Source organism: Lissotriton helveticus, chromosome 11 (genome assembly GCF_964261635.1).
Source record: "Lissotriton helveticus chromosome 11, aLisHel1.1, whole genome shotgun sequence".
Classification (NCBI taxonomy): domain Eukaryota; kingdom Metazoa; phylum Chordata; class Amphibia; order Caudata; family Salamandridae; genus Lissotriton; species Lissotriton helveticus.
The window spans coordinates 541,061,028-541,088,761 of record NC_136072.1 but is presented as its reverse complement, the minus strand read 5'-3'; the positions used below and the strand labels follow the sequence as shown (position 1 = coordinate 541,088,761).

General features: G+C 47.6%; 1 protein-coding gene across 2 annotated transcripts in view; it reads right to left on the bottom strand.

Moving 5' to 3' along the window:
• Nucleotides 1-361: 361 nt before the first annotated feature.
• Nucleotides 362-27,734, bottom strand: part of LOC144790649 (maestro heat-like repeat-containing protein family member 1) — a 112,936-nt gene continuing 85,563 nt past the window's right edge. For both annotated transcript variants that reach the window (XM_078665376.1, XM_078665377.1), the window contains 3 exons: nt 4,132-4,215; nt 3,395-3,466; nt 362-737 (listed from right to left, as the gene is read on the bottom strand). In XM_078665376.1, coding sequence (XP_078521502.1) covers nt 3,401-3,466; nt 4,132-4,215 — 150 coding nt within the window. In that variant the 3' untranslated portion in view covers nt 362-737; nt 3,395-3,400. The remainder of the gene's footprint in view (nt 738-3,394; nt 3,467-4,131; nt 4,216-27,734) is intronic.

Genomic DNA, 27,734 nt, shown 5'->3' with positions numbered 1-27,734 from the left:
GCCCAGGCCTACAAATTAATTAGTCTAATGAACAGAATTGTTTTTTTCATATTGCTTCCCTTGCACAGATCTGAGCCAAGCGAACTAATAGACAAAGACCAGTGGGTCTCTGTGTTTCAAACTTTTGAATGTGATTGAAGAAGCATGTTCCATCCAAATCCTAAATTCTGCATAGAAAAACATTGCTGAGAGTGATTTTTCAAGAGTGACGCATTGTGCTGCAACATGCCCCACACCTACTTAGTTTTGAAACTCTGTCTTGAAGAATTATGCCAGTCATGTAGCCAAGAATATATGAGAGTCATCATTAAAGACAAGAGTGATTTCATTTTTAAAACATTTTTATTTACTGCCAAGGGCCCTTAATATTGTTCAAGTTATTATGAACTAACATGTCATGGATGATATTGGTGAATGATTTGATGTAGGAGCACCAGACCAGGGGGAAGTAGTACTTCGTTATTATTCGAAGTGATCCTCAGCCATACTCCTGAGATGCGGTTGTCGTCCTTCGCCAAATCACAAAAGTCAAATCTTCATGTTTCTCTATGGCTGGTGTAGCTTTACTGTTAAACGATTTCTAAAGGTTCTCTGGATGTCCTCTGGTGGGATATTGTGTTTCAGCAATGAATGTTTATGAGAAAGGGAGATGGTTACGGACCCTCAATACATTTTGCCAGTGGTATCAGTCGCAGTGGTCGAATCAAAGGCCAAAGAAATGGTAAGTAGGCTGAAACCTGAAAGTTCAAAAGTACATGGTCAGATAGGTCAAGTAGACAATTGCCCATCCTCACAGTCCAGCAAGCAATGGAGGCACCAGGAGCTCATAAAATATATTTTGCTCTGTTTCCAACTTTGGCTTGCAAAGAATTTGAATAACGTTAACCAAGGTGACGGGGGAGTCAGCACTGAAGAAATTATGACTCTTCAAACACGGCAAGAGGTAAGGCAGTTTATAAAAATGTGCTACCATACAATATTGTACTCCAGCAGGTGCCTCTTGTCTTCTCCAGTGTCACACCCTGGTGTTTTGGAATCATACAGATTATTTTTAACAATGTGAAACAGGCCTGATAAATTTCAGTCCTAGGGGTCGATTACGATCTCGGTCGAAACAGTAGCTTTCCGACCGAGATGGTTGGTTTCACTATTGACCGCCTAACTACAATTTCGGTTGTCGGAAAAGAAACTGGCCAGTCATTCCAGCTGGCTTCCAACAGGCTCAAGGAGCCCGTCGGCCTGTCGGAGTCTAGCCCGTAATCCATATGGACGCATTTTTATACCGTCCATATTATGATTAGGGTTCCCTGATTTCCGCTTTGTCTGATTTTAACAGATAAACACAGACAGAAAACACTGTCTCCCCTGTCTGTATTTATTTTTGAAAGTGGAAAAATACAGATAATTTAGCTTCTTTTGAGTGATTCATCATGCTGAGATTAATCACTTTCAGGCCAGTAGCTGTACATAATGACAGCAGGGGGAGCTTCAAAACTCAATGATATGTCCTTAAATTACTGCATATCTCAACATGTATATGTGTTATTACAATATTTCTTTAATGTGGGTTTATTATGTTTATATTTTTTACTGTGTTATGTGCTAAAACCTGACAGGCATTTAAGTATGAGTCCACATTAATCTGTTAAATAAATGCAGAAATACATGAGTTATCACCTCATCTATTTACACAACACAAATTAAATATGGATAAATACCAATAAGCTGGCCAAAAAATAAATATAGACAAATACAGACGGAAATGTTCAAATATTAAATACCATAAAACCATGAGACCTAATTATGATGGACGGTTTCCGGGGCAGACTTTCCATGCTGGCTTCCGACATGGAAAGCCTGTTGGAAAGCGTGTTTGGGGGCCTCTAGCAGGGCCCCTTCTGTTGCGGCCTCCGGTTGGGGTCCAAGGGGGCACGTTGATCCCAGCACTGTGTGGCAGGCACCTTGAGGTGCCTACCACATGGTGCATGGAGGAACACAGCCTCCCATTTCTCTATGGGAGCTTGTGCTACAGCTGATATATAGCCACAACACATGCTCCCATAGGGAAATGTAAGTATGTGACCACGCCATGTGTGGTTGCATCGTAATTAGGCGGTCGGGACTGCCAACTAGAGGTTGATCGGTCGGCCCATGTTTCCATGACAGTGTTGGGCGGACTCAAGGGGGCAGATAACGATGCTTACTCATGGCCCCCCCCTTTGCATCTGTACCACATTTGCAGACTTATTTTGCTCTTCTGTGCAATCACAAAGCATCCATAGAGGAATTACAGCCAAGCTCTTGGTGGCTCTATTCTCACATGATGAATCTCTGAATTGGTAAAGTAGTTCTCTTCTAAAAGGTTTTACACCCAATCTTCCCCAAAATAGAGGTGTTTCTTTTATGATGACGAGTGCTTTGGACAAACCTACCCCAAAATCTCTCCTCCTCCAGCACCAATGGGATGTGATCGCTCAGTCTCGCTAGTTCCATTGTTGGTTACATATTTCCCTAGGCTCTTGACAACCTATGTATTTCGTTCCTTTTCAACCCTCATAACTGTAATGTAATTTAAAACAGTAACAAAGGCCTTATATTATAAGTGGCACTGGAATTATGAGACTAAGAAGGGCCGATTGTACTCTTGAATGTCTAGTACAAGAATATCGTGGCACAGTAATACTGTGGATAAAATATCGAGGGACAAAATATTAAAGGGTAAATGCACAAAGGGACATATACATTTGGCATTCTTAACTCCAAATAAATAAAGATATTTGTATATGTATTTTGGTACACATATGTTGAATTAGGTACAGAAAATCTTTACATACTTACCTTTTGATATTTTGTCTCTTGATTTTTTTTATCAATGATATTAGTGTCCCACAATATTGTTATTCATGAGACACATAGGAAGGCCAAATTATGGAACACAGTGCAAATTATGCAGCATAATGTAGTACATTCTGTGACAATACTATTTTTCTGTTTTATCAAATATTAATGCTGTTCTCGCAAAATGTTTTGCCTCTCTAGTACCAGTATAACACATGGGTGATAAATTCAGGTGAATAGTTAACGTTTGCCACAGAGCAACACCATGTGTAATTTTTGATTCTTCTAAACTAGCAAAACATTTATTTGTAAAAAAAACTGTAAACTCTGTAGCATAGGGTGGATTGTTTGGCATGTATAGTAAACCCATTATTGTATGGAAGAAGTGCCTGGAGACCCTCACGGATGACAAGCAGCTCTCTACAAATCCACCCTACATTTACATTACATTCCAGTGACCCCCATCGATAAGTGATGGTTTGTTGTGTGATCCTTTTAGTCTGATAGTACTCACACTCTCACTCACATTGACAGGAAAAAAGCATCAAAATCTTACCTCAACCTACTTAGAAAGTATGAACTCGCACAACCTGAGAGTGCTTTTCATCATTTTGATCATGTCCTCAAGCTGGTAGATTGAGAGAATGGAAACAAGAAGGCTATTTAGACATGACAACATGTATAACAGTTGACTTATTTTTCTCAAAAAATGCAAATTGTGGGCATTGCCAGTAAATGGTTGACCCCAAGGAATAGGAGCTTTTTTCTCCATTGATTAAAGCCAAGGCCAGCCAAATTCTTTGTCTAGTCTAGAAGTGAGGATGGAAAAAGCTAAATTTGCTCCTAGTGTGAAAATAAATTTGTATCCCATAGATCCTTGCTCGCCCACAAATTGGATCAACCCCAGTGTATTTTGTTTCGCAGAAGAGGTTAGTCTAGTAGTCAGAAGGGTAATTGTTTTAAATAATCTCTTTTTCCTTCAGGATATAAATTCCACCTCTGCCTCTGTACATTTACACTGTGCACTAAAACCAGCTTTGAAGTTAAGAAATCAGCTCTAGCTCTCTAAGGGTACCAGTGGATGAGAGACGGATTGAGTTGCTACACCATTCACTCCTTGTTAATAACGTAAAGAATTCCTTGTGTTTCTGAGAATGTAGTATAGTTTCCATGGGAAGTTATTTGTGTGATATCATGTGGATGTACTTTGTTCGTGAAGATGGTATGGAAGAAACAGAATTTGAGAGAGAAGGCACATGAACATGATGGTATGGTATTTTGAAGAAAACTCACATGTTTCTCAGGTGAAAAGTTGGGGATGTGGAAGTCATCCCTGTATTCTGGTGGTGGCACTTCATCAAGCAGATTATATGGATCCTGAAAATATAATAAAAAAGATCAGCATTACCAAGACCGTTGTAAACAAATGTAGACTGTCATGAGTCTTGAAGATGAAAGTCATGAAAGGCTGCACACCTCAAGCAAATAAAAAACATATGTACAAGAAACAGCATACTATGTTCACTCCTATTTTGGCATTTCACATCCTCAGCACCTTGTACTCATCACCTAAAAGCAGAACATATGTGTGAGTGAAATATTGCTTTTGTGAGTAATGGATCAAAGATGCAGTAACAGTGAATAATAGTGATTTGGCAGTGTATGCGTGTGCTGCTACCATAAGTGCTCACTCTGCTCTTTACCTAAGAAATCTTGTATGGCTCTTTCTAAACAATATAGTTTCTACCTTATCTGATAAATACCATCCTGGCTCCCAAAGGGCTCACCTACCATTGACAGATCACTCACCTCCACTACATTGTAAAGAAATCAAGAAAGAAATTACTGGGGGGCGTGGCCAAGCAGCCTAAGATGGTAGCCGCATTTTGAGCGAGCTACATTCCAGCTCCTAGAACCTTGCTGAATCCGAACCTTAGGTGACCTATTTTCAGTTGCAGGCACCAGTGCAGTGGCCCTATAATCACCCCCTTTGGCCCACCCAAACCTTTCTAGGGAGCCCTGGATGAGAGAGCCAATTTCTGCGATCAACGGCCTGGGTGTGCAATGCCAGAAACCGGTCCTGGGAAGCTTGATTCCGGTCCAGGGAAGACATGGCTTGGCAGTTCTGGCTGGACTGTTGCCATGAGGCACAGGGTCAGACTGATTTGCATATGGCCATGTCTGAACTGGGGTGGCGGAGTGAGCTAAAGAACGGTGATGGATTAAACCCAGATCAGTTGCCTGGGGGTGAGTGTTTGTATTGTCAACGCTCCGTCCATCACCACCTTTGGTTTTTCTTTGTTCGCCCTAAGTTGGCAGGGTATGCTCAGACGTGAGACCCTTGCTCACTTTGCCACTGGAGTCAATCAAACCCGGCTGAAGACGGCTGTAATGCCAGAAAACGGTCCTGGGAAGCTTGATTCCGGTCCAGGGAAGACATGGCTTGGCAGTTCGGGCTGGACTGTTCCCATGAGGCACAGGTTCAGACTGATTTGCATATGGCCATGTCTGAACTGGGGTGGCGGAGTGAGCTAAAGAACGGTGATGGATTAAACCCAGATCAGTTGACTGGGGGTGAGTGTTTGTATTGTCAACGCTCCGTCCATCACCACCTTTGGTTTTTCTTTGTTCGCCCTAAGTTGGCAGGGTATGCTCAGACGTGAGTCCCTTGCTCACTTTGCCACTGGAGTCAAGCAAGCCCGGCTGAAGACGGCTGTAATGCCAGAAACCGGTCCTGGGAAGCTTGATTCCGGTCCAGGGAAGACATGGCTTGGCAGTTCGGGCTGGACTGTTCCCATGAGGCACAGGGTCAGACTGATTTGCATATGGCCATGTCTGAACTGGGTTGGCGGAGTGAGCTAAAGAACGGTGATGGATTAAACCAAGATCAGTTGACTGGGGGTGAGTGTTTGTATTGTCAACGCTCCGTCCATCACCACCTTTGGTTTTTCTTTGTTCGCCCTAAGTTGGCAGGGTATGCTCAGACGTGAGTCCCTTGCTCACTTTGCCACTGGAGTCAAGCAAGCCCGGCTGAAGACGGCTGTAATGCCAGAAACCGGTCATGGGAAGCTTGATTCCGGTCCAGGGAAAACATGGCTTGGCAGTTCGGGCTGGACTGTTCCCATGAGGCACAGGGTCAGACTGATTTGCATATGGCCATGTCTGAACTGGGATGGCGGAGTGAGCTAAAGAACAGTGATGGATTAAACCCAGATCAGTTGACTGGGGGTGAGTGTTTGTATTGTCAACGCTCCGTCCATCACCACCTTTGGTTTTTCTTTGTCCGCCCTAAGTTGGCAGGGTATGCTCAGACGTGAGTCCCTTGCTCACTATGCCACTGGAGTCAAGCAAGCCCGGCTGAAGACGGCTGTAATGCCAGAAACCGGTCCTTGGAAGCTTGATTCTGGTCCAGGGAAGACATGGCTTGGCAGTTCGGGCTGGACTATTCCCGTGAGGCACAGGGTCAGACTGATTTGCATATGGCCATGTCTGAACTGGGGTGGCGGAGTGAGCTAAAGAACGGTGATGGATTAAACCCAGATCAGTTGACTGGGGGTGAGTGTTTGTATTGTCAATGCTCCGTCCATCACCACCTTTGGTTTTTCTTTGTGCATACGGTCTACCTGTAGATGGGCCTGCCAGAGGCAAACACCACCTGGAGCTGTGAACCCACAGTCGCAAACCCTCTCTGCATCGACTCCTGGAGCGTGAGAGGGAGAGAAGACAGGTGAGTGGCTGAGGTGTGGCACATTGCTGCTTTCACTTCCAGGTGGTGGCCCGTAACAATGTAATGGGCACCTTAGAGTGGAAGAGATGGACTGGTCACCACACGTGGCTAGGACTGAAACTGCAGCCTGGGTGAGCCAACTATGGGGCAACCTTTTCTTGGATGCAAACATCCATGTGGTGCCCGCTACACTTGTCCCCTTTGGCCAACCTACGCCCATGTAGGGAGTCGGGGATGAGAGAAACTTATTAGGCAAACAACGACCTGCCAGGAGATGGACATGCCGCCAACAGACACAACCTGGAGCTGCAATCTCACTGCAGCGACTTACCTCTACCTCCGCATTGACTCTTGACTCACAAGGGAGAGGATACAGCCACATGGGAGGGGAGTGGTAGGGACCACCTTTCATTTTAAGCACCCCCATGGGCTTGTGACAGCCCAGCTGATTTTGTGGCCCAGAGTAGAAAAGAGGGGGTGGGCAACATGAGAGAAATTCCCCACAGAATACTTCAGAACCTGCATCATGGATTGTGAGCTATCCTCCTACTTCATTCTGGAAAGGGCGCACAGGGCACTGGCCCTAAGGCCACAGCCAGGGAGACCGCCTAGAGGCATTACCATCAGTAAACTGTACCTTATGGACAGACTATATCCTGCCGCAGGCACAACAACGTCCAGTGCACCAACTCTATGGTTACGCTCTCCCCCGATTACACAGGTAAAGTGCAGCCCCTTCTTACATCTTTCTTAGAGGTTAAGTGAAAAGTCAGGGCTAAGGACATTCAATATATGCTGTTGTACCCTGCCAAACTGAAAGTAATGTATCAGTGGAGAACCATTTTGTTTAAGAGTCCGGAAGAGCTCTCGGAATGAGCGGCAGAAAGGAAATAACTGCCCATATCAACTAAGGAGCCAATGACAATTAGGGAGGCCGAAGGGGGTCAACCATCCCACTCTAGGAGGAAACTCAGCAGACTGATAGGAGGCCAACTGTGGGCGCAACTGGAGGACAGACATAGGGCATCCTCCTCAGAGAGCTCTGGTGATCATGGGGGAGGGGACGCTACCAGTGGATGCTGAGATGTTATTCAGTGGTATAGAGGAGGAGTTTGGTCCCTTTCCTTCCTTTCTTCCATGTAGAGCTACAAGTTTATTCTCATTCGCTGACAAAGAAGAGACACATTGCATCTGTAAAGAGGGGCTGTCTTGGGGCAAATCACTCCCTGCTACACAAGACTATGGTGATTACTTTATTTTGATAGAGTACTACGTTGTATTGTATGTTGTTCCTATTCAGGTTGCTTGTTTTTGGGGTGACAGATGCTTCCTCTTTAGAAGTGTTGATTAGAGGGTTGTTGAGGAAAAAGTTGGGTACTTTAGGGTTGAGTTAGGTCACAATACTACGTCTCATGCAAGACACATTGCACAGGCCCTAGTCAAACGGGCTCTTTTTAGGCTCTATTTATTTACAGCACTATTAGAAAGTAGACATTGCACTTACTGCTTTTTGTGTGTGACAGCTCGTCTCTAATATACGTCTGGGGTGGGTGACAGCTACATTTTGTGCATTCCCGCAAGACCGCCACAACACATAAAGGATAGATGGATCTGAGTACCCATCTAAATATATCTGCATTCTGATGGCCGTGCTTAGGCGGGGTGGAAAGGCGGGTCTAACACGTCACTTGAATAGGCAGTGTCCTGTCCTCACAAAAAGGACAGATTATCCCTGATGGACAGGACTGAGCTGAAAGGAGAACCTATGCACTTCAGAGGGCTGCTTTGAAGTCACATCCTCACATCAAAGGCACTTTTGGGTATAAGTACTGGGTCTTTGACCCCCACCCCGAAAATCAGACACTTCTAGATCTTGAACTGAATCTATCAGAAGGACTGTTGTGGTGCTCAAATGACTCATTTTTAGACTTCAAGCTTGAAAGGCATGCTTCTATCTTGCGTTGCCCTGCTGTCTGCTGCTCTCAGACTCTGCTGAAGGAGAGCTTGACTCTGCCTTACTGCCAAGTGATCTCCAGGTGTCGTGTATTTCTATAGGTTCTGAATCGATCCCCCTATTCCTGACCCTATTCTGGTTAAACTTACTAGCTAGTTAACTAACAGTCAGCCCATGAGGCAAGTAATCCCCCATGATGCAGATACCGTTATCTGACGCAGTCACACTACGGCACAGGAACGTGTTATCTGATTAGGTCATAACGCTTGAGATCTAATTAGACAAGCGACATTCCTCCAGCCCCTGATAAGGCATACGACGTTCTCATAACAAATCAAACCTATGACAACCTGGATAATCCGTGCGGCCATTGTTTTGATTTCACAGAGAACTTTAGTAAAGAATGTGCTAACGAGCAAGTCGTATGACATCTTTATTGACGTACCTATGTCCATCCTTACGTCAATCCCGGCACCTTTAAGGTATAAATATTGCCGACCTTGCCCTATGCAAAACACACGCGTGGTGACAAGACGGAGCAGCCATACTTGCCGAAGCCGAGAGCAGAAGCAGACCCCGCAGGCAGCAGCCCCGCCTTCCTGACGCGCTGAGAGACGCGCTGCTATCTCAAGCCGAGAGACCCAGCACCGGCGCTTCCGGGTAGCCCTCGCAGGCAGCCTGGAATATCGAGAGCAGAGAAAGAGATACCATTCCTCATTCATCCTAAATTCCAGGTACAGAACTGAATAACCCCTCCTAGAGAATTCTTTAGTTATTCACTTGGCAAAAACAAACTTAACTTAAACTGTAACTTTCTATTCCCGCCCACGCATTAGACTTAGGTCAGGTACACGGGGTAGGCGTATTTAGAAACACCAGTTGAGTGCGTTTAGTCAAATGTATATGTGTATGTAAATATATTTTAATCATTTTAAACATCATATGGCTCAGAAACCATATCAATGTTTTTACAGTATTATTTTATACTATTGCTTCTAATGTATGCACTTTACTTAACTATAAGTATTGCAATAATATCGATCCATTTCTCTTGTACAAGAAAAGAGACTGATCAATAAATAACATCTTTTATTGAACACGCCCGTCTCTTCCTTTTCTCTACATTCTGATGAGACTAAGAATGCACGTACTGACTGAGTAAAATAATTGCCTTGTGCTCACACGACTCTTGAGATTGACTCTTGATTAGGGGAGAGCAAAGTTGTCATGTTCTATGGTTGTCAGAAACTAAATCCCTTCTTGTCTAATCAGGGAAGTTAATCCTTCCTTGAACATTCGAGAAAGTTTCTAGCGAACTCTGAGCTTAGCTGGCAAACCCAAAAATTAAGTCTAGTATCGACAGTAGTAGACCTAGTTAACGTCTGGCCTAGGCCTTTACTGCTGTAGGTACTATTCCAATGCGCAGAGCCTATTGGGAAAATAGGAGCTACACTACATGGCGCCCAACGCGTTTGGAAAGGGCGATAAAACTAACGTAAGACATTTAGAGTAACTCAGTCGTGCTTTCTCACTCAGACCCCTTTTCCCAAATACTCCAAAGACGTCTGGAGTGGGTGAAAGGTTATAATATCCTCCAAAACCTCGCAGGAGGGAACTCCTATGTATGGTTCTTGGTCTAGTCAACGTTGAAGGATAAAACAGTTCCAAAATATTGTGCATCTAATCTCTGTTTCCATAAAGAAACCTGATCTGCAAATAAACATAATACCATCCTGTCAGCAAAATGGACAGCGATGAAGAACGAGAGGTTACTAGATTAGCTACTGAAATAGCAGATGCTGATGCTACCATGCAAGCAGCAGACGCGGATATAATACTCATTCCGGTCGCCAAAAGGAGATCTATAACCTTAAAACTTATAGAAAATGGACTGACACCTAGAGGTGGCACAGTCATATTCGTAATCGAGGCACACGAATATCGGCAGACAGAGGTATACTATACATGGATACATTTTCCAGCAGCTAATACTATAACAAAGTACTTCCACTATTACAAAGTAGAGGAACCTCCTAATGAGTACACTCCTTTCGAGGAGGTGGAAGTACCACTCAAATTCCAAGAGCATTTGCTCTTATTTGATGGCGCCCTAAAACATAATAATCACATTACAAGGCTCGGTCCTTTAGGAAGACCAGGAGCAACGTGGCCGGTCTTAGCCGGATACACACCATATCCAGACATCGAAAGAATGCCTGCAGCAGAGCTGTTAATACAGCTAAAACAACTACTAAAAATTCACAGACAATTAGTTCAGTATGTAATGCGGACTTCAACAATTCAGCCAGCGATTAAACTTCCACAGCTGACCCCTCACCAGGGGAACACAAATAAAATTACACCACAGAACATCCAATCCTGCCTAGGTAAAGTTCCAGCTAAACGGGAACAGATACCATTCTGGTTGGCACAGAAAATTACCCAAATAGAGGCGGTGTTTCCTGACACCACCCCATTAGAAAAACACAGAATTCTGACTATATGTCTCCCAATGGGAATCGCACCACACATTGAGGACTGTGACACTTGGGGTACAGTCTTTGCTTCCATCTACACAAAAACGCACGGTGTTCCATCCATTTCGGTAATACCAGATGTGCTAAAACAAATTCAAGATGAATATGGTCCAGAACCTGCTTTAACTCTTGGTATGAAATTACTAAAAGACTTCAAGCAGGTCTCGGCTATATTACTAGCCAACATAAAGGGTGAAGCAGCAAACGTGGCGATCCGCCAGAGGTTAAAAGAGACAGATATAGCAGACCAACCAGCTGAAATTGCCAGAATCATAGAAAAATCCTATGAAGAACTAGGCAGAGATAGTCTAGGTGGAATACCAGTAAAACCGCAACTGACTACAAGTCCAGAAAAAATGTTTTTTAATAATAATAATAATAATTCACCAAAAAAGAACTGGGATGGAAACAAACAATCCAATCCAAAAGAAAAGAAATTCCAGTCCAGAGGAAGGTCTCCTAGGCGAAGAGAGAAATCTCCAAACCCGAGACAAAGGTCACCTCAGAGTGAACCCTCTGGGAATAGATATAACCTTAGAAATAGGGATAATATTAAAAAACCTGATAGATATCAAGACATTGATACACGTCCCTCTCAATCTTTTCAGAATTCCTCGCAGAAATCGGAAAGAAGAGGACGATCAGAAGAGCACGCCAAGTCCAAAGACAAGGAACCTGCTCAACTGAAAAAGAAATCACAATTTCCAAAAAAGAAGGTAGCCAGTATCAAGGTAGTTAACAATGCCGAGAATACTGAGGACACAACTGAAAAACGGAGAATGGGCTCAGACAATGCTAGACAGCGCAGCAGAGGTGAGCATAGCTCGCAAAGTCCTTATGGATCATCTGGAGACAGTGGACACGAATGAATACCTTCAAGTGGAAACTGCAGATACCAGAGTTAGCAAGCCCCACAAAATATACGAGATAACATTACGTATAGAGGGAGATAAGACTAGGAAAATAAGGGGACTATTTTGGGATAACCTATCCAAAGGCTATGACATCCTTCTAGCTGAAAAAGACTGGCCACCAGAGTTTGTCAGGGAGTGCCCTCATGGCGAAGAAGTAATTATGCCTGCCTTCTCGAATCAAATACCGATTCATAAAAAATATACACTTGCTAGAAAGTGGGCAGTGGCCTTAGCACCTGCTTTATATAAAAATCATGTAGGATAGGATGAGGATTCTCCTCCTCACAAAATCCAGTTAAAATCACAACCTACTGCACAAAGGCAGTACCCAATTAAGCAAGAAGCTAAAAAACAAGTAAATGAAATACTAGATCAGCTAGAATACCAGGGGGTGATTGAAACTTGCACCTCACAAATGAACAATCCTTTGTTTCCGGTCTCCAAACCAGACAATTCGTACCGTCTAGTTTTGGATTACCGACACCTTAACACATGTTGCAAAACTTTTGCAGTGCAAAACTCACACAGTGCTGCACTAATGAATAACATAGTGCGCAAAAAATACAAAACAACCTTGGACATCTCCAACGGATTCTTTTGTCAAAACATAGCACCAGAGAGCAGATATTTAACTGCATTCTCAGTAAATGGCACTCAAAAACAATTCTGTCGGTTAGCCCAGGGGTACAAGAACAGCCCGGGGGTATTCTCAGCGAGAGTAACAGAATTACTACAACTATATGATGATGAAGCATTATCTTATGTCGATGACATTTACTTAACAGATGATGACTTGGAAACTCACTTGAGAAGAGTGAACACCATAATACTTGGTTTCGCTGCAGAGGGTTACAAATTCAACTTCAAAAAATCCAGAATTGCCCATCTGAAAATCCAGTACGGAGGATATGAATTATCAAGTATTGCCTGGTTGACAGTCTTTTAAGAACTAGAAGAATTGGAAAATCTAAAATATGAAAAAACGTATCCTCTGCCAATCGACATTCTGCCTCTACGACATTACGCCTGTGTAATCTATACAGACGGACATGCTCAACCCTCCGTTTGGGGAGAACATGCATACAATCTGTTGGACTTGGCCTTTTCCCCCCAAAATTTTTCGCTTTTGACCCCCTAACTTGAATGTCTCCCCCATGGGATTAAACCTGTATAGGCCATGAGTGGTGTGAGACACCTTGTGAAAATGTAATTACCTGACATAATGTGAGCACTTGTAAAATCCCCCATTTTAAAACTGCACTCCCATTTTGGAAATGTACCTGACTGAAATGTATTGTTTTTAAAATGGATGCCATGGCCATGGGTTTTGCCACTGGACTGACATAGGTCAGCAGTCTAGATAATATTACCCAGCTACCCCTAGTTTTGGAGGGAAAGCCTGGCACCCAGGGTGCTCACCCCCTCCCCTAGAACCAGTTTAGGCTAGATGTGCCAACATTCTAGAAGGTCCTGGCACTGCCTGGGAGGAGGGTATAAATAGGGTGAAGTGTCACCAGAGAGTCAGTCAGCGCTGGGACAAGGAAGGGAGGGGGACCTGCTGTGAGGTGCTACCGCCACATGGACCTGTGAGCTGGGCCCTGCACCCCTATAAACCCCCCCGCTGCTGTCCCCATGGGCCCCTGACAAGGGAGGACTCTTCATAGGTCCCTGACGCTGTGGGACCTTGGACTACGCCAGCGCTGAGGGAAAAAGGTACCCAGAAGAGGAGGAATGCTGTGGGCTTGAACCCCCCAGGAGGTGAGGAGTGTGCCCCTGGGGCTGGCTGTGGAACTGTTCGCCCCCCCCTCCGTGAGGAGCCTACTTGGAAGCCCTGGTTCGCCTACCTAAGCGCTGTAAACTCCAAGACTGTTGCTGCCCTGACCTGAACTGTCCTGCCTGGGAAGCGCTATCATTTGGAAGCGCTAGAGAAGGACTGTGAGGAGCTGCGTGTCCCTAGAAGCCCTGAACTGCCTCTATTCTGTTGGGCTAAGAGGGAGGAGCAGTGCGCTGTAAATAGCGACATCTGCTGAGGAGAATCGCGCTGTGGCCTGAGGGCGCTGTGAGGAGGATCGAGTGTGAGGAGCCTACCCTCGTTTTGGCGCTGTCCGCCATATAAATAATTAAATAAAGGGAGCCTACCCCTTATCACCGTCGCGGCCCGGGGAGTGTTGGCGCTGCCTCGCGCTGCCTGGTAGCTGCCAGGGAGCCCCCCCCCCCCGCGGTGGTGTGCATCGTCGCGGCGGCCCCCGGTGCCAGGAGAGGGCCGCCGATGTGAAGTGGGCCGCGCTAGGCCCTGAGGCTGCGGACTCGCGTCACGTGACGGGGGCGCCCGGCCGCGTCATCGGCCCGCCCCCGCCAACGCTGCGCACGGATTGGCTGCGCGGCCGAGCCCCCGAGAAGGCCGCGCAGGGATTGGTGGAAGGCCGGGAAGGCCAGAAGAAGCGGAATCGGAGCCCCGGGTCCCCGTGAGGTAGGAGGGGGACCCGGGTGAAGCTTTGTTGCGGGGCCCCCGTGCCAAGGTGGGAGCCCCGAGAGAAGCGACCGGAGCGGGAGGCCACCCCGCCGGTCTGAGCCCCACGCGAGGGGCCGGTGAAGAAGGCGGGGCCGGGGCACTCTGTCGGTGCCAGCCCCGCCTCCCGACCAGAGAAGGGAGCCGTGCGAGGTGGGAGGAAAGCCAGGCAGGCTTCCCCCCACGTGTGCTGAGACACTGCGTGTGTCCCCTGACGCCTCCCTGAGGGTGGATCAAAACCCCGGGCCCCTGTAAGGAAAGGAGGCCCGGGTGAGGCGAATATAGCGGCCCCCCAGGCCCTCGAGAGGAGGAGGGGCACGAGGGTTGCCACAGAGAGGAGGGGCCTCGAGGCACATTGCCGGTGCCTGCCCCCTCCTCTAGAAAGGAATCCTGCAACTCGAGGCACATTGTCGGTGCCTGGTTTTCCCCCCCTGCAGAGGAGGCCCCGCAGGACCTACTGAATCCCGCAGGAGCCAACGAGGAGAGCCCGGTGAGTGGGGTTTTGATTATCCCGTGTGGAAGTCGGGGCACAGGGTCGGTGCTCACCCCAGGACTAGGGCTCGCCCCTGGAAACTGCTCTGAGCCTCGCTGGCCCTTTTGGTCCCCTTTGAGACTTCTAGACTGGGCCGGGACATTACTGAGGCCCCCCAGGATTGGTACAGGGACAAGGTAACCCCTAGCTAGGTGTTGGGCCCTGCAGAGTGAAGGGCTGGGTAACTTAGCCTGATTGTTAGTGGCTTGTTTATCCCTGGGTCCTGCAATGGTTAATTGCCATGTTTAATCCTAATTAGGATACTGGTGGCCCTAAGGTAACGCAGCAGTTCCATGTGATCTACTAAAGTGTGGTGCGCTTCCGTGCCTAGTTTGAATTGTAGGCTGTTTATCTTGCTAATATTATGCCTACACTAAAGTGATGCCCAGGTGCAGTGGGATTCAAGCCTGGTTTAGATGTTGTGATACCAATGCACTGCTTAATGTTTGTGTTGCAGGTTGCAAGGGGGGCTGAGGATTCATGTTCCTGACTGGTATTATATGATGTTTTTCCCTTACAGGGGTTGGGTTGGCGTTGCCACGCATGAGGTGTAGTTATGCTAATATGCAACTTACAATTTCAGCCAACCTCCCAAGGATGAAGGCCTGAGTAGGCCCCGCCTGATGAGTTATTCCAGGTCCCTGTTTATGCCCTTGTTAATGAGCCTGCCGTACTGATTTCTTACAGGTGCTCCTGACTAGTATGTGCTGTAATGCTCTGTTTTTCCCTTACAGGGGTGGGTTGGCGTGATTGTGCATGATATATATACCTATGCTAATGTGGTATTCTGCATTTACAACCCCCTAAGGATGAGAGCCTGAGTTGGCCCCGCCAGATTGGCCCCAGGACTACTGTTATTTAATCACAATTGTTCTTTATTTCAGCATGGACTACTTCCTATGTAAATAATTCCCCCCCTTTATTCACTTGGCTCTGGCGCCATTTGGCGTCCTGTGTGACACTACTGTTTTGCAATCTTTTGCCTTGCAGGTTGGAAACCCTACTAAATGACGTATCTTTTTCCAACTCAAACTGGTGTCCTGCCTCTTTTGTGGTGTGCCTGGTGTGTTGACTGAGGGTACTGCGTGAGTGCTTCACATGTCCTCCAAGTTTGGCCTGCCCGCTTGATGCCATGCTACCCCCTTTGAGACTTGGGCAACCCCCATTTCCAACATTTGGTGGCAGAGCGGTGGGATAGGACTTGTGTTTGCGCAGTACCACAGCGGCCACAGGTTACACCACAGGTAGAGCCTTGTGGTGGGGATTATTGCTGTTTGGCTGAATATTTTTTTTATTGCTTCCTCCTGAAGAGTATTCTGAATTGTCCCCTTGTTCCACTGGGAGGGTGTGTCCCGGGTGTACCTCGCCACGATGGGGTTGATTTACCAGGAAGTGGAACTAATGGAGTACACCGAACAGGAGGTGATAGACTTCCTCCTGGAGAGAGGGATACCCCCAGTAGGGAACATTAGGAGGAATTTGTTTCTCTATGAGGCCCTCAAGAGGGGAGAGCCCTTAGAGGTTAATGGGGACTTGTCTGACTACCCCCCCGAAGTGTTGAAGGGTCAGTGGGTTAGAGACCAGAGAGAGGGCTCCCCATCCAGAACCCTGGGAGGTAAATGCTCCGATGAGGAGGAGGAAGAGTCTAGCAGGGCAGAGACGCCAGTAGCTGTGGAGGACACCGAAGATAGGGAGTCTCGCACTGGGTCCAGTCCCGGGGGCACTGCCCCATCCCTTTCCCTGTCCCCAGAAGAGTGGGTAGATAGGAGAGAGGAGAGGGAGTATCAGCTGGCGCTGGCAAAGCTCAGGCATGCCGAGGGCTTAGCGCAGCTGAGGGTAGAAGAGCAGCGACTAGAGACTGAAAAAGTCCTAGCGCTGGAGAGGATGGCGGAGGCGGAGAGGGCCTTCGCCAGGGAGAGATCAGCTCAGGTGGGTAGGTTGTCCCCTGAGAGTGGTTTCAGGAGTCTGGATTCACCGAAGAGGGTGGGATCCAGTGGTGGCAGCGAGTGTAGGTCCAGTGCAAGGAGTCCCACTCCCGAAGCCCAAGAGACTGTGCCTGATTCCCCGGAAGAGGAGGACGGGTTAGTGTTTAGGGGCAGGGGTAAGCTGTTCCATCAGTCCTGGGGAGAGTTTGAGGAGGAGTGTTGGACTGTACTGGAGGATTGGGTGGTGAGGAGAGCAGTGGAGGATTGGGAAGGGCTGTGCCATGCCGTTATCCGGGAGCACATGCTGAGGAGTTGTTTCCCAAGACTGCGTCACCATCTGTTGCGGTGCGGGTTCTCAGACCCCAGGGAACTTGCACGGGAGGCAGACCTCTGGGTAAGTGCCAGAGCGTCTGGGAAGACATTGGGGAGTGATCCAGAAAGGAGAGGTGCCGGGATCTTCCGACCCAGCGTGGCGGGAGAGGTGAGAAGCCCAGCTAGGTCCCAGGATAGTGGGCGGGTTGTAGGGCCTCACATCCCATCTAAAGGAGGGAGTGAGACGGGGAGGTGTCCCGAGATGCCCCAACTGCAGTCACAGGGACTGGAGAGTTCTTTTAGGGAACCCCAGGTTGGGAGTCTAGGCTGTCCCGGTGTGCCTTCTCGTGGAAAGGATCCCCTCATGTCAGGAGGACCCGGAGCATCATTAATTGGAGCTCCAGTGGTTCGGGGGTTTGACCAGTCACAGGGTTTAGATCCTGGACTGGGGTTCCAGGTTAAGGGGTTGCCTGACCCGGAGGGTGGGGTACCTGTAATTCAGGTCCCTACCAATTTGACTCCTAGGGGTACTACTCCCAGTGGGAGGGTGCGGAACTCTGGGAGGGGGTGCAGAGGGAGGAAGGTCTCTTCTCTGTCACCAGCTCAGCCACAGGGCGCAGATCCTGGGTTGGGTGGCCAGGGACAGGGTTTGCCTGTCCTGGTGGGAGGGACCTCTGTAACCAGAGTCCCCCCGGAAGTGACTCCCAGGGGTACTACTCCAGTTAGGAGGGTGCGGGACTCTGGGAGGGGGTGCAGGGAGAGGGAGGACTCGCCCCTGTCACCGGTTCAGCCTGTGGGTTTCGGCTCCAGGTTGGGGAGAGAGTTGTGTGAGGGTGTCCCCCAGCGTAGGAGATGGAGGAACCCTAGGAGGAGAAGTAGGGGGAGGAGAGCCTCGCCCCCAAGGGCTGGTCAGTCTGAGGGTGTAGACCCCAGATGGGTGGACCAGTGGCAATTTGGAGAGAGAAGAGTGGTCCAAGGGAATTACAAGCCTGAGGCTAGTGCCTCCCACTCTAGGAAGGAGAAACATCCCACTAGGGAACACCAGTGGGGTGGTTTTGTTGGTGAAAGGAGGGATGCGAAAAAGAACCATTGGGTTCCAGAGTGGAGGAGAGACTGCAGGTGCTCCTGTAGTTGCAGGCCTGCGTCCACCTTTTTCCGCCCCAAGCAGGGAAGCCCATCAAGGCATTGATATGTCTACCCTGGCTTTTGGCTGGGGGGGAGTCGTGTTGGACTTGGCCTTTTCCCCCCAAAATTTTTCGCTTTTGACCCCCTAACTTGAATGTCTCCCCCATGGGATTAAACCTGTATAGGCCATGAGTGGTGTGAGACACCTTGTGAAAATGTAATTACCTGACATAATGTGAGCACTTGTAAAATCCCCCATTTTAAAACTGCACTCCCATTTTGGAAATGTACCTGACTGAAATGTATTGTTTTTAAAATGGATGCCATGGCCATGGGTTTTGCCACTGGACTGACATAGGTCAGCAGTCTAGATAATATTACCCAGCTACCCCTAGTTTTGGAGGGAAAGCCTGGCACCCAGGGTGCTCACCCCCTCCCCTAGAACCAGTTTAGGCTAGATGTGCCAACATTCTAGAAGGTCCTGGCACTGCCTGGGAGGAGGGTATAAATAGGGTGAAGTGTCACCAGAGAGTCAGTCAGCGCTGGGACAAGGAAGGGAGGGGGACCTGCTGTGAGGTGCTACCGCCACATGGACCTGTGAGCTGGGCCCTGCACCCCTATAAACCCCCCCGCTGCTGTCCCCATGGGCCCCTGACAAGGGAGGACTCTTCATAGGTCCCTGACGCTGTGGGACCTTGGACTACGCCAGCGCTGAGGGAAAAAGGTACCCAGAAGAGGAGGAATGCTGTGGGCTTGAACCCCCCAGGAGGTGAGGAGTGTGCCCCTGGGGCTGGCTGTGGAACTGTTCGCCCCCCCCTCCGTGAGGAGCCTACTTGGAAGCCCTGGTTCGCCTACCTAAGCGCTGTAAACTCCAAGACTGTTGCTGCCCTGACCTGAACTGTCCTGCCTGGGAAGCGCTATAATTTGGAAGCGCTAGAGAAGGACTGTGAGGAGCTGCGTGTCCCTAGAAGCCCTGAACTGCCTCTATTCTGTTGGGCTAAGAGGGAGGAGCAGTGCGCTGTAAATAGCGACATCTGCTGAGGAGAATCGCGCTGTGGCCTGAGGGCGCTGTGAGGAGGATCGAGTGTGAGGAGCCTACCCTCGTTTTGGCGCTGTCCGCCATATAAATAATTAAATAAAGGGAGCCTACCCCTTATCACCGTCGCGGCCCGGGGAGTGTTGGCGCTGCCTCGCGCTGCCTGGTAGCTGCCAGGGAGCCCCCCCCCCGCGGTGGTGTGCATCGTCGCGGCGGCCCCCGGTGCCAGGAGAGGGCCGCCGATGTGAAGTGGGCCGCGCTAGGCCCTGAGGCTGCGGACTCGCGTCACGTGACGGGGGCGCCCGGCCGCGTCATCGGCCCGCCCCCGCCAACGCTGCGCACGGATTGGCTGCGCGGCCGAGCCCCCGAGAAGGCCGCGCAGGGATTGGTGGAAGGCCGGGAAGGCCAGAAGAAGCGGAATCGGAGCCCCGGGTCCCCGTGAGGTAGGAGGGGGACCCGGGTGAAGCTTTGTTGCGGGGCCCCCGTGCCAAGGTGGGAGCCCCGAGAGAAGCGACCGGAGCGGGAGGCCACCCCGCCGGTCTGAGCCCCACGCGAGGGGCCGGTGAAGAAGGCGGGGCCGGGGCACTCTGTCGGTGCCAGCCCCGCCTCCCGACCAGAGAAGGGAGCCGTGCGAGGTGGGAGGAAAGCCAGGCAGGCTTCCCCCCACGTGTGCTGAGACACTGCGTGTGTCCCCTGACGCCTCCCTGAGGGTGGATCAAAACCCCGGGCCCCTGTAAGGAAAGGAGGCCCGGGTGAGGCGAATATAGCGGCCCCCCAGGCCCTCGAGAGGAGGAGGGGCACGAGGGTTGCCACAGAGAGGAGGGGCCTCGAGGCACATTGCCGGTGCCTGCCCCCTCCTCTAGAAAGGAATCCTGCAACTCGAGGCACATTGTCGGTGCCTGGTTTTCCCCCCCTGCAGAGGAGGCCCCGCAGGACCTACTGAATCCCGCAGGAGCCAACGAGGAGAGCCCGGTGAGTGGGGTTTTGATTATCCCGTGTGGAAGTCGGGGCACAGGGTCGGTGCTCACCCCAGGACTAGGGCTCGCCCCTGGAAACTGCTCTGAGCCTCGCTGGCCCTTTTGGTCCCCTTTGAGACTTCTAGACTGGGCCGGGACATTACTGAGGCCCCCCAGGATTGGTACAGGGACAAGGTAACCCCTAGCTAGGTGTTGGGCCCTGCAGAGTGAAGGGCTGGGTAACTTAGCCTGATTGTTAGTGGCATGTTTATCCCTGGGTCCTGCAATGGTTAATTGCCATGTTTAATCCTAATTAGGATACTGGTGGCCCTAAGGTAACGCAGCAGTTCCATGTGATCTACTAAAGTGTGGTGCGCTTCCGTGCCTAGTTTGAATTGTAGGCTGTTTATCTTGCTAATATTATGCCTACACTAAAGTGATGCCCAGGTGCAGTGGGATTCAAGCCTGGTTTAGATGTTGTGATACCAATGCACTGCTTAATGTTTGTGTTGCAGGTTGCAAGGGGGGCTGAGGATTCATGTTCCTGACTGGTATTATATGATGTTTTTCCCTTACAGGGGTTGGGTTGGCGTTGCCACGCATGAGGTGTAGTTATGCTAATATGCAACTTACAATTTCAGCCAACCTCCCAAGGATGAAGGCCTGAGTAGGCCCCGCCTGATGAGTTATTCCAGGTCCCTGTTTATGCCCTTGTTAATGAGCCTGCCGTACTGATTTCTTACAGGTGCTCCTGACTAGTATGTGCTGTAATGCTCTGTTTTTCCCTTACAGGGGTGGGTTGGCGTGATTGTGCATGATATATATACCTATGCTAATGTGGTATTCTGCATTTACAACCCCCTAAGGATGAGAGCCTGAGTTGGCCCCGCCAGATTGGCCCCAGGACTACTGTTATTTAATCACAATTGTTCTTTATTTCAGCATGGACTACTTCCTATGTAAATAATTCCCCCCCTTTATTCACTTGGCTCTGGCGCCATTTGGCGTCCTGTGTGACACTACTGTTTTGCAATCTTTTGCCTTGCAGGTTGGAAACCCTACTAAATGACGTATCTTTTTCCAACTCAAACTGGTGTCCTGCCTCTTTTGTGGTGTGCCTGGTGTGTTGACTGAGGGTACTGCGTGAGTGCTTCACATGTCCTCCAAGTTTGGCCTGCCCGCTTGATGCCATGCTACCCCCTTTGAGACTTGGGCAACCCCCATTTCCAACACAATCCCACATGTGAGATTACAAAAGAAGTGTGGCACGGAGGTAAACTAAGACCTCTATTAACAAAATCACACTCAGTAGAAACTAATTCAGAACTACAAACTGAAATATTAGCTTTGAAAATGGCGCTAGATAATGCGGATCGCGAATTCCCGACACTTATAGTGTCAGATTCATATTTCTGCGTCAAAGCATATAACAAGGATTTGCAGACCTGGATTCAGAACGATTACAAAGATGACACGGATGCACCAATAAAGCAGAGACTGCTCTGGGAACAGGTAGCTCTTTTGAAAAAAGAACTACCAAAGACTCACGTGACACACTCACTGAGTCACCAGCGTGATGGCGTTCACGTTGTAGGGAATTCATTGGCTGAAACAGCCGCAGCGGCAGCCAGTAAACCGGCTCCCGTAGATCGAAAAAAGCGTACATTAAAATACATTGACGGCGAAACATTGCTGGCAGTAAAAACGTCATCAAAAGGCGACTGCTCGGCGTTACCGATCAACTATCCACTCAATTACACATACATCATAGATGCAAACTCCATTCCTTTTGCTCGAATCCCTGGAGTGGGGGATAGAGTGATTCCAAACATGGACAGGAGAAACTTGTTAATCGCAGACGCACACATGGGCGAGGGTCTCAGACACCTTAAATTAAAAGATTCTCTGGAAGAATTACAATCACGGTACTGGTGGCCAGGCATGAGCCTGCACTACACCATGTTTGTAAAAAACTGCCCAAACTGCAACAGAGATCGCAGTGGGGAGAGAAGCAGTTTAATACCTCGTCGTATCAAGGCAGATAACATCACCACTAAAAAGAATGGCTTGCGATTAACATATACAGGCTAGTTCCCACTTATAATGTAGATCCACAGCACTCGGCTGACGTCCGGACTGTTATACAAGATTTGCGAGTCTAAATGGCATATACGCTAAGAGCATGCTACGTTCGACCATTTTTTTCTTTTTCTCAGGCAATCCAGCCTGGGGGGGGGAAAGAATGGCCAAATGAGCACAGCCCAGCGGGAATCTTCTCACTTCCTTCCTGAGGGTATGGGATGGTGTAAAGAAAAAACCAAGACAGAAAGCAATCTATAATAGAAAGGATATTAGGTTCGGGAGCTGGGTGGGTCAAACATCTAATAAGTGTCCAACGTAGTCTAAATAACTTGCCAAGAAATTCTCTGAAGGGATTCAGTCCGTACGAATTATTATTCGGAACTAGGATGTTGATCTCTGACCTTGATAGTCAGACTTCAGTGGTAATAGAAAAAAGCTTTGATGTCAAAGACCGTTTGGCTATTTTGCAGGACTTAAACAAAACAAGAAAAGACCTGAGCAACATACAGTTGAAAGAACAGCCAACAACCACTGAAGAATCACCACCTGTCCCAGCAAGACCTGTCTGGATTCCAAAAGTCGGGGATCGCGGTAAAGAAGGAATTTGGGCCTTCTTACAGAAAAGCAGTTCCTGTCTTGTCTGTCAACGGGACAAGATCAGTTGTACTACCGCCACTTGCTGGAAAAAAGGAGAACCGAGTTGTATCCATCGACCTGGTAAAACCACAACATGTGGCCGATAACAAACAGTAGGCCAAGTGGACTCCCAATAAGTAGCAGAACACCAAGGTTTGCTACCAGTACAGAGGTCCTATCAAAGAGGCTCATCACTTTCGAAACGCCTACAGAAGAACAACAAGGACTATGCAACAATGCAATAGAACTTAGACCTCTGAAAACCCAAATAAAGACATTTAGCAGAGACACACCAATCTATACTGAAGTACCAAGTGAAAATGCAAAAAACAAAAATCCTGAACCAATTGGAACAATTGACAGAACTGCATCCGGTTACTTCATCAACTTCGATGATTCCTCTGACGGTTTCAGCGAACAAAAGACACAGCCATCATCAAAATCCTTTAAAGACAAAGCGAAGGAACTTTTGAAACAACTAAAAGAAACATATCTGATTTCTCCATGGATTGAATTTTGGGTGGGTTTTGGTGCATTTATCCTCATACTTTGGCTCATCATGGTATTTACCTTGGGACGTTTCATTGAGGGAAAATATGCTAAAATGGACACAGCAAGTCAGAACATCAACTTGGTCCTCAAACCACACACATCTTCACACGTCGAGAAACGAGAACTTTCTTCAGAACTTTCTTCAGCCAACTTCACAGCAATTCCAATACCTGGTGGGGTAGCCTGGGACAACACTGACTATGAAATTTATGGTCCGGTCGAGATCCTGAAATATCCACACCAAATCAAGATCTCCTTGAGTGACTTTGCAAAACCAAACTCATTTGCTGATGATTGGGACTTTGAAAGTATAAACAATATGATGTCTGACTTAGTAATGTCTGCTAAATTTACAAAACATGATTATTTGCAGGGTTCTACAAATTATGACAGCATGTACTGCTATAACCATTATGGTAACCATTTCTTGCATAAATCTGCACAACCTAGAAATGTTTTAAATTTTAATCAATGGGAACATTGTGCTACACCTCCAAAAGGGAGCTCTAGAACCGTGTATGGCAAATATTCATATTTTTCAGGTTTTAACACAAGTAATGCGGAAACATTTTATTTTAAATTGTCAAACAAGACAGGGACCAAAACCATGATAACCAACACAAAATTGATTTATTCTGATTCATTCTTTGAAAAAATGAATACTTTTGGATTCGATTATTGGGACAAAAATGTTGATTTGAAAAGTGTTTGGGGCACAAAAGAATGGCAAGTACAGGGTTTAGAAGCTTTGTTTAGAGCCTGCATGATCCCAGAACAAATGATATTTTTAAATGACACTGTTCAACAAACCACCTGTCTTGGCTTAGCCAAAATCAAAGATTTAAATAACCCGTCTATTCCAAAGCCAACAATGTTTAGCAATAACTCTGATACAGATGAAGAAATAGACATAAACCATATACTTAACCAAAACAGAACACATCCTGATTGGAAACAATGGTTGATCTGGCCCACAGATACAAATAACTGTCAAGATAGATTCCTGAATAAAACACAGGGTTTCAAAATGACCAGGCCAGACCCTAGATATCCCCAAAGACATCACCCAGGGATAATAACAACCTACAGTGTGGGCAAATTATGCCTTCAATGGCTACAAACTTCCACACTGCCTGAAATTAAGCAACACCTAACTTTACTTACTGATGGTGCTGACTTGCGTGATTTCATAATGGGACCACGCAAACAGCGTCAAAAGCGTTTCATAGCAGCCTCTGTATATGCAGCATACAATGAGGCCTGGAAGGTTACTCAAATTGAGACAGCAGAAAGAATACGGGAAATTGACCGTATTAATTTGGAAAAATCACTTTCTGTAGTGGACAATGGGTTAATGACTCTGTCCTCCAGAATATTTTCATTGGACAGCATTGTGTCTTCAGCAATCGATATATTATCGCAAGACTTACTGTTATTACAACATGGTCAGTCACAATTGCGTTCTATTGTACAGCTTGGCTGGACGTTACAAAATCTGCGTTCTGGCTATGTGCCTTGGCGTTTAATCAACACAACGTCACTATTCCAAATCTTTAACCTTACTGATAGACAAATCGGTATGGCGCAGAAGGGTGCTGATTATACAATCTTGAGCATTGAAAAACTAGAAAGATTACCGTTGACAATGTCAGAACGACCTGTCAGTGAATGGATAATCCACGGAATCATAAATATTCCAATCTCAACCTTCAGGTTTCAATACTGCCAAAAATATATACAGGCTGGCATGTACGAGAAATTGGGAAAGGGGTACCTTAAAACAACTTGGAACCTGCCCTATTCACATGCATGTGTCAGTAACAAAGGACAGAAAGTGTTTCTTAGTGGCAACAATTGTGCTATGTCACTAAGCGGCACGCTTCTGTGTAACGGTATTAGTTTGCACGGAGCCTGTGAAGGGAATTCATACAACCTTTCATGTCACCAGCAAGGCGCACCTGCAATTGAAATAGAACCATTCTTTCAAAGACTCTATAATGGGAGTTACATTCTTATTGTAGACCGCAGATGTTGTAGTCTTATGCCCGGGACTCCTTATCTCGTCACTACGACGGCGAAGGTCAAGTGCTGTGGACGTTCTTTGTTCCCCAGCTCCTTTCCAGACAGGGAGGCAAGGGCATGGCCCGGTCTGAAAATTACTTCTATTCGAATAGACACTTTAAGCAGAATGAAAACAGTGCTTCTTCAGACGCCTACAAGGCTCACGTCATCTAAAGAAACGTATGATCTACAAGTCGCAAGGACGACTGCAGAGATACATACATTATTATCAACCAATTCCCCCGTACATTTCGCGGAAATCCTGAGCGAAATCTTAAATATTTCTGATACCACTGGGGTCTCAAAGGTATTTAAGACAGTATTTTCGATGGCATTAACACCATTCAAAGCCATACTGGGTATTTTTCCAGATTTCGTCCATTCGATTTTTGGCGGACTTCCCCTGATCCTGGGACTAATTGCAGGAATCCTATTCCTAGTCCTTATTTTTCGTTATGGCAACCCATGTCACAGACCAAACTCTGACGACAATGGAAGATACGATCCTAGCCATTGGATACCGGGACCGGATATCAAAAATCCTGGGACTCTCCCGGCTTAGAGACCTAAACATGACTTGGTTTCTATCATTTCGACCAATGTGGCAAAGGTGTGTTTTACCTGTACTAAGGTGTCTGCTATGCGGAGAAGAATGCGTGTTAGACACCTGTCTGACGCTACAATCGGATGCGCCGGTGGATGCAGATACACTGTTGGTTCCTACCAAGGTTCACGCACTGTGCTGCCCTCAAAGGCTGCCAATTCTGATGACGGCATTCCTGGAATCTTCACCACTGCGATTGAAGAGTAGTGAAGTTCAAGATGAAAGCAGCATCGAACAGGTACGACCTTCTGTCAGCAATGCAAATCAGAATGTCAATGGAGACAATCATGCGCACGAATGCATGGTTACCCCTATTTCCGACTTAGAGGAACTTTCCCATGAAGCTGTTGACAGTTTTTTCGAAAGCCTGAATGATATGATGTTCTCTCCGGAACAGAAATAGAGACTTTTGAGTAAACTCGCACACGGCGTTCCCTGAATTCGGCCTTCAACTTTAAAAATAAAGTCACATGAACAATTACAATCCAGTTCACGGACAGCAACTTTTTTCAGCAAGCCCCTAAAATATTTTTCTATATATTTTTTCCCGGGACACTGATCTTCTGCTTAAAGTAAGAAACTATTCCTAGAGAACTAAGATTTCTATTTTTTTAGATACTTTATAGACTTTATATAGACTTTAGCTGCCCGCTGGTATGTTCACAATATATTTTATGTGATGAAATGGTTTCGACTTTTTTTCTGTATAGCCATATTAAGAGCCATTTCATGTGTATTTCTCATATACCAACAAGCAATAATGCATAACAATGCGTGTTTAGGGGGAGGAGCTTGGCGGGCATCCGAGATGGCCGCTTGAGCACAGCGCTCTCCGGACCCTCGCCGCTCCCGACATTTTATCCTGGCTGAATCCTGATTTCTTGCAAGAATTCGTGTAGGGGACGCTTGGCTGATTACCCTGGCACTTTTCAGGAATCGATTTGGATCTCGTATTCCTGAGTTATGGTGCTCTGAACTTTTGGGCTCCGCCCTTGAGGTGCGCCCGGGACGGGGTGCGGTACTGTAGCCGTCCTGCAATTGAACAACAACGGCAGGAGATCTGGCCTTGTGGGTCCCCCCTTCCTAGGTTTCGGTTTCGATTCTGTTCCGACTTGGGCCACGGCTGTGGATGTCGTGTTGCGACTGAGACTTGGAGGCGGATCGGCTGTTGGGCTTTCATGTGACCTATTTGCTGGTTTGGCGACCTCCACCCGAGTTGTGCCCCCTTTTTATGTACTTTTGATCCTGTACTTTGGGTGTCGGGCCCGTCGAACCTGGTGGCTCGTCCTGTGACGCATCTTCAAAATGGCGGGCAGAGGGGACAGAGAGACGCGCAAGACGAAAACACCTCTGCGCGGAGCTCCAGTTCAATCGAATGTCATGGACCGTTATACCCATTCTAAGGGGTCCCCCGGAGCTGCCCTGCCTGGTTCT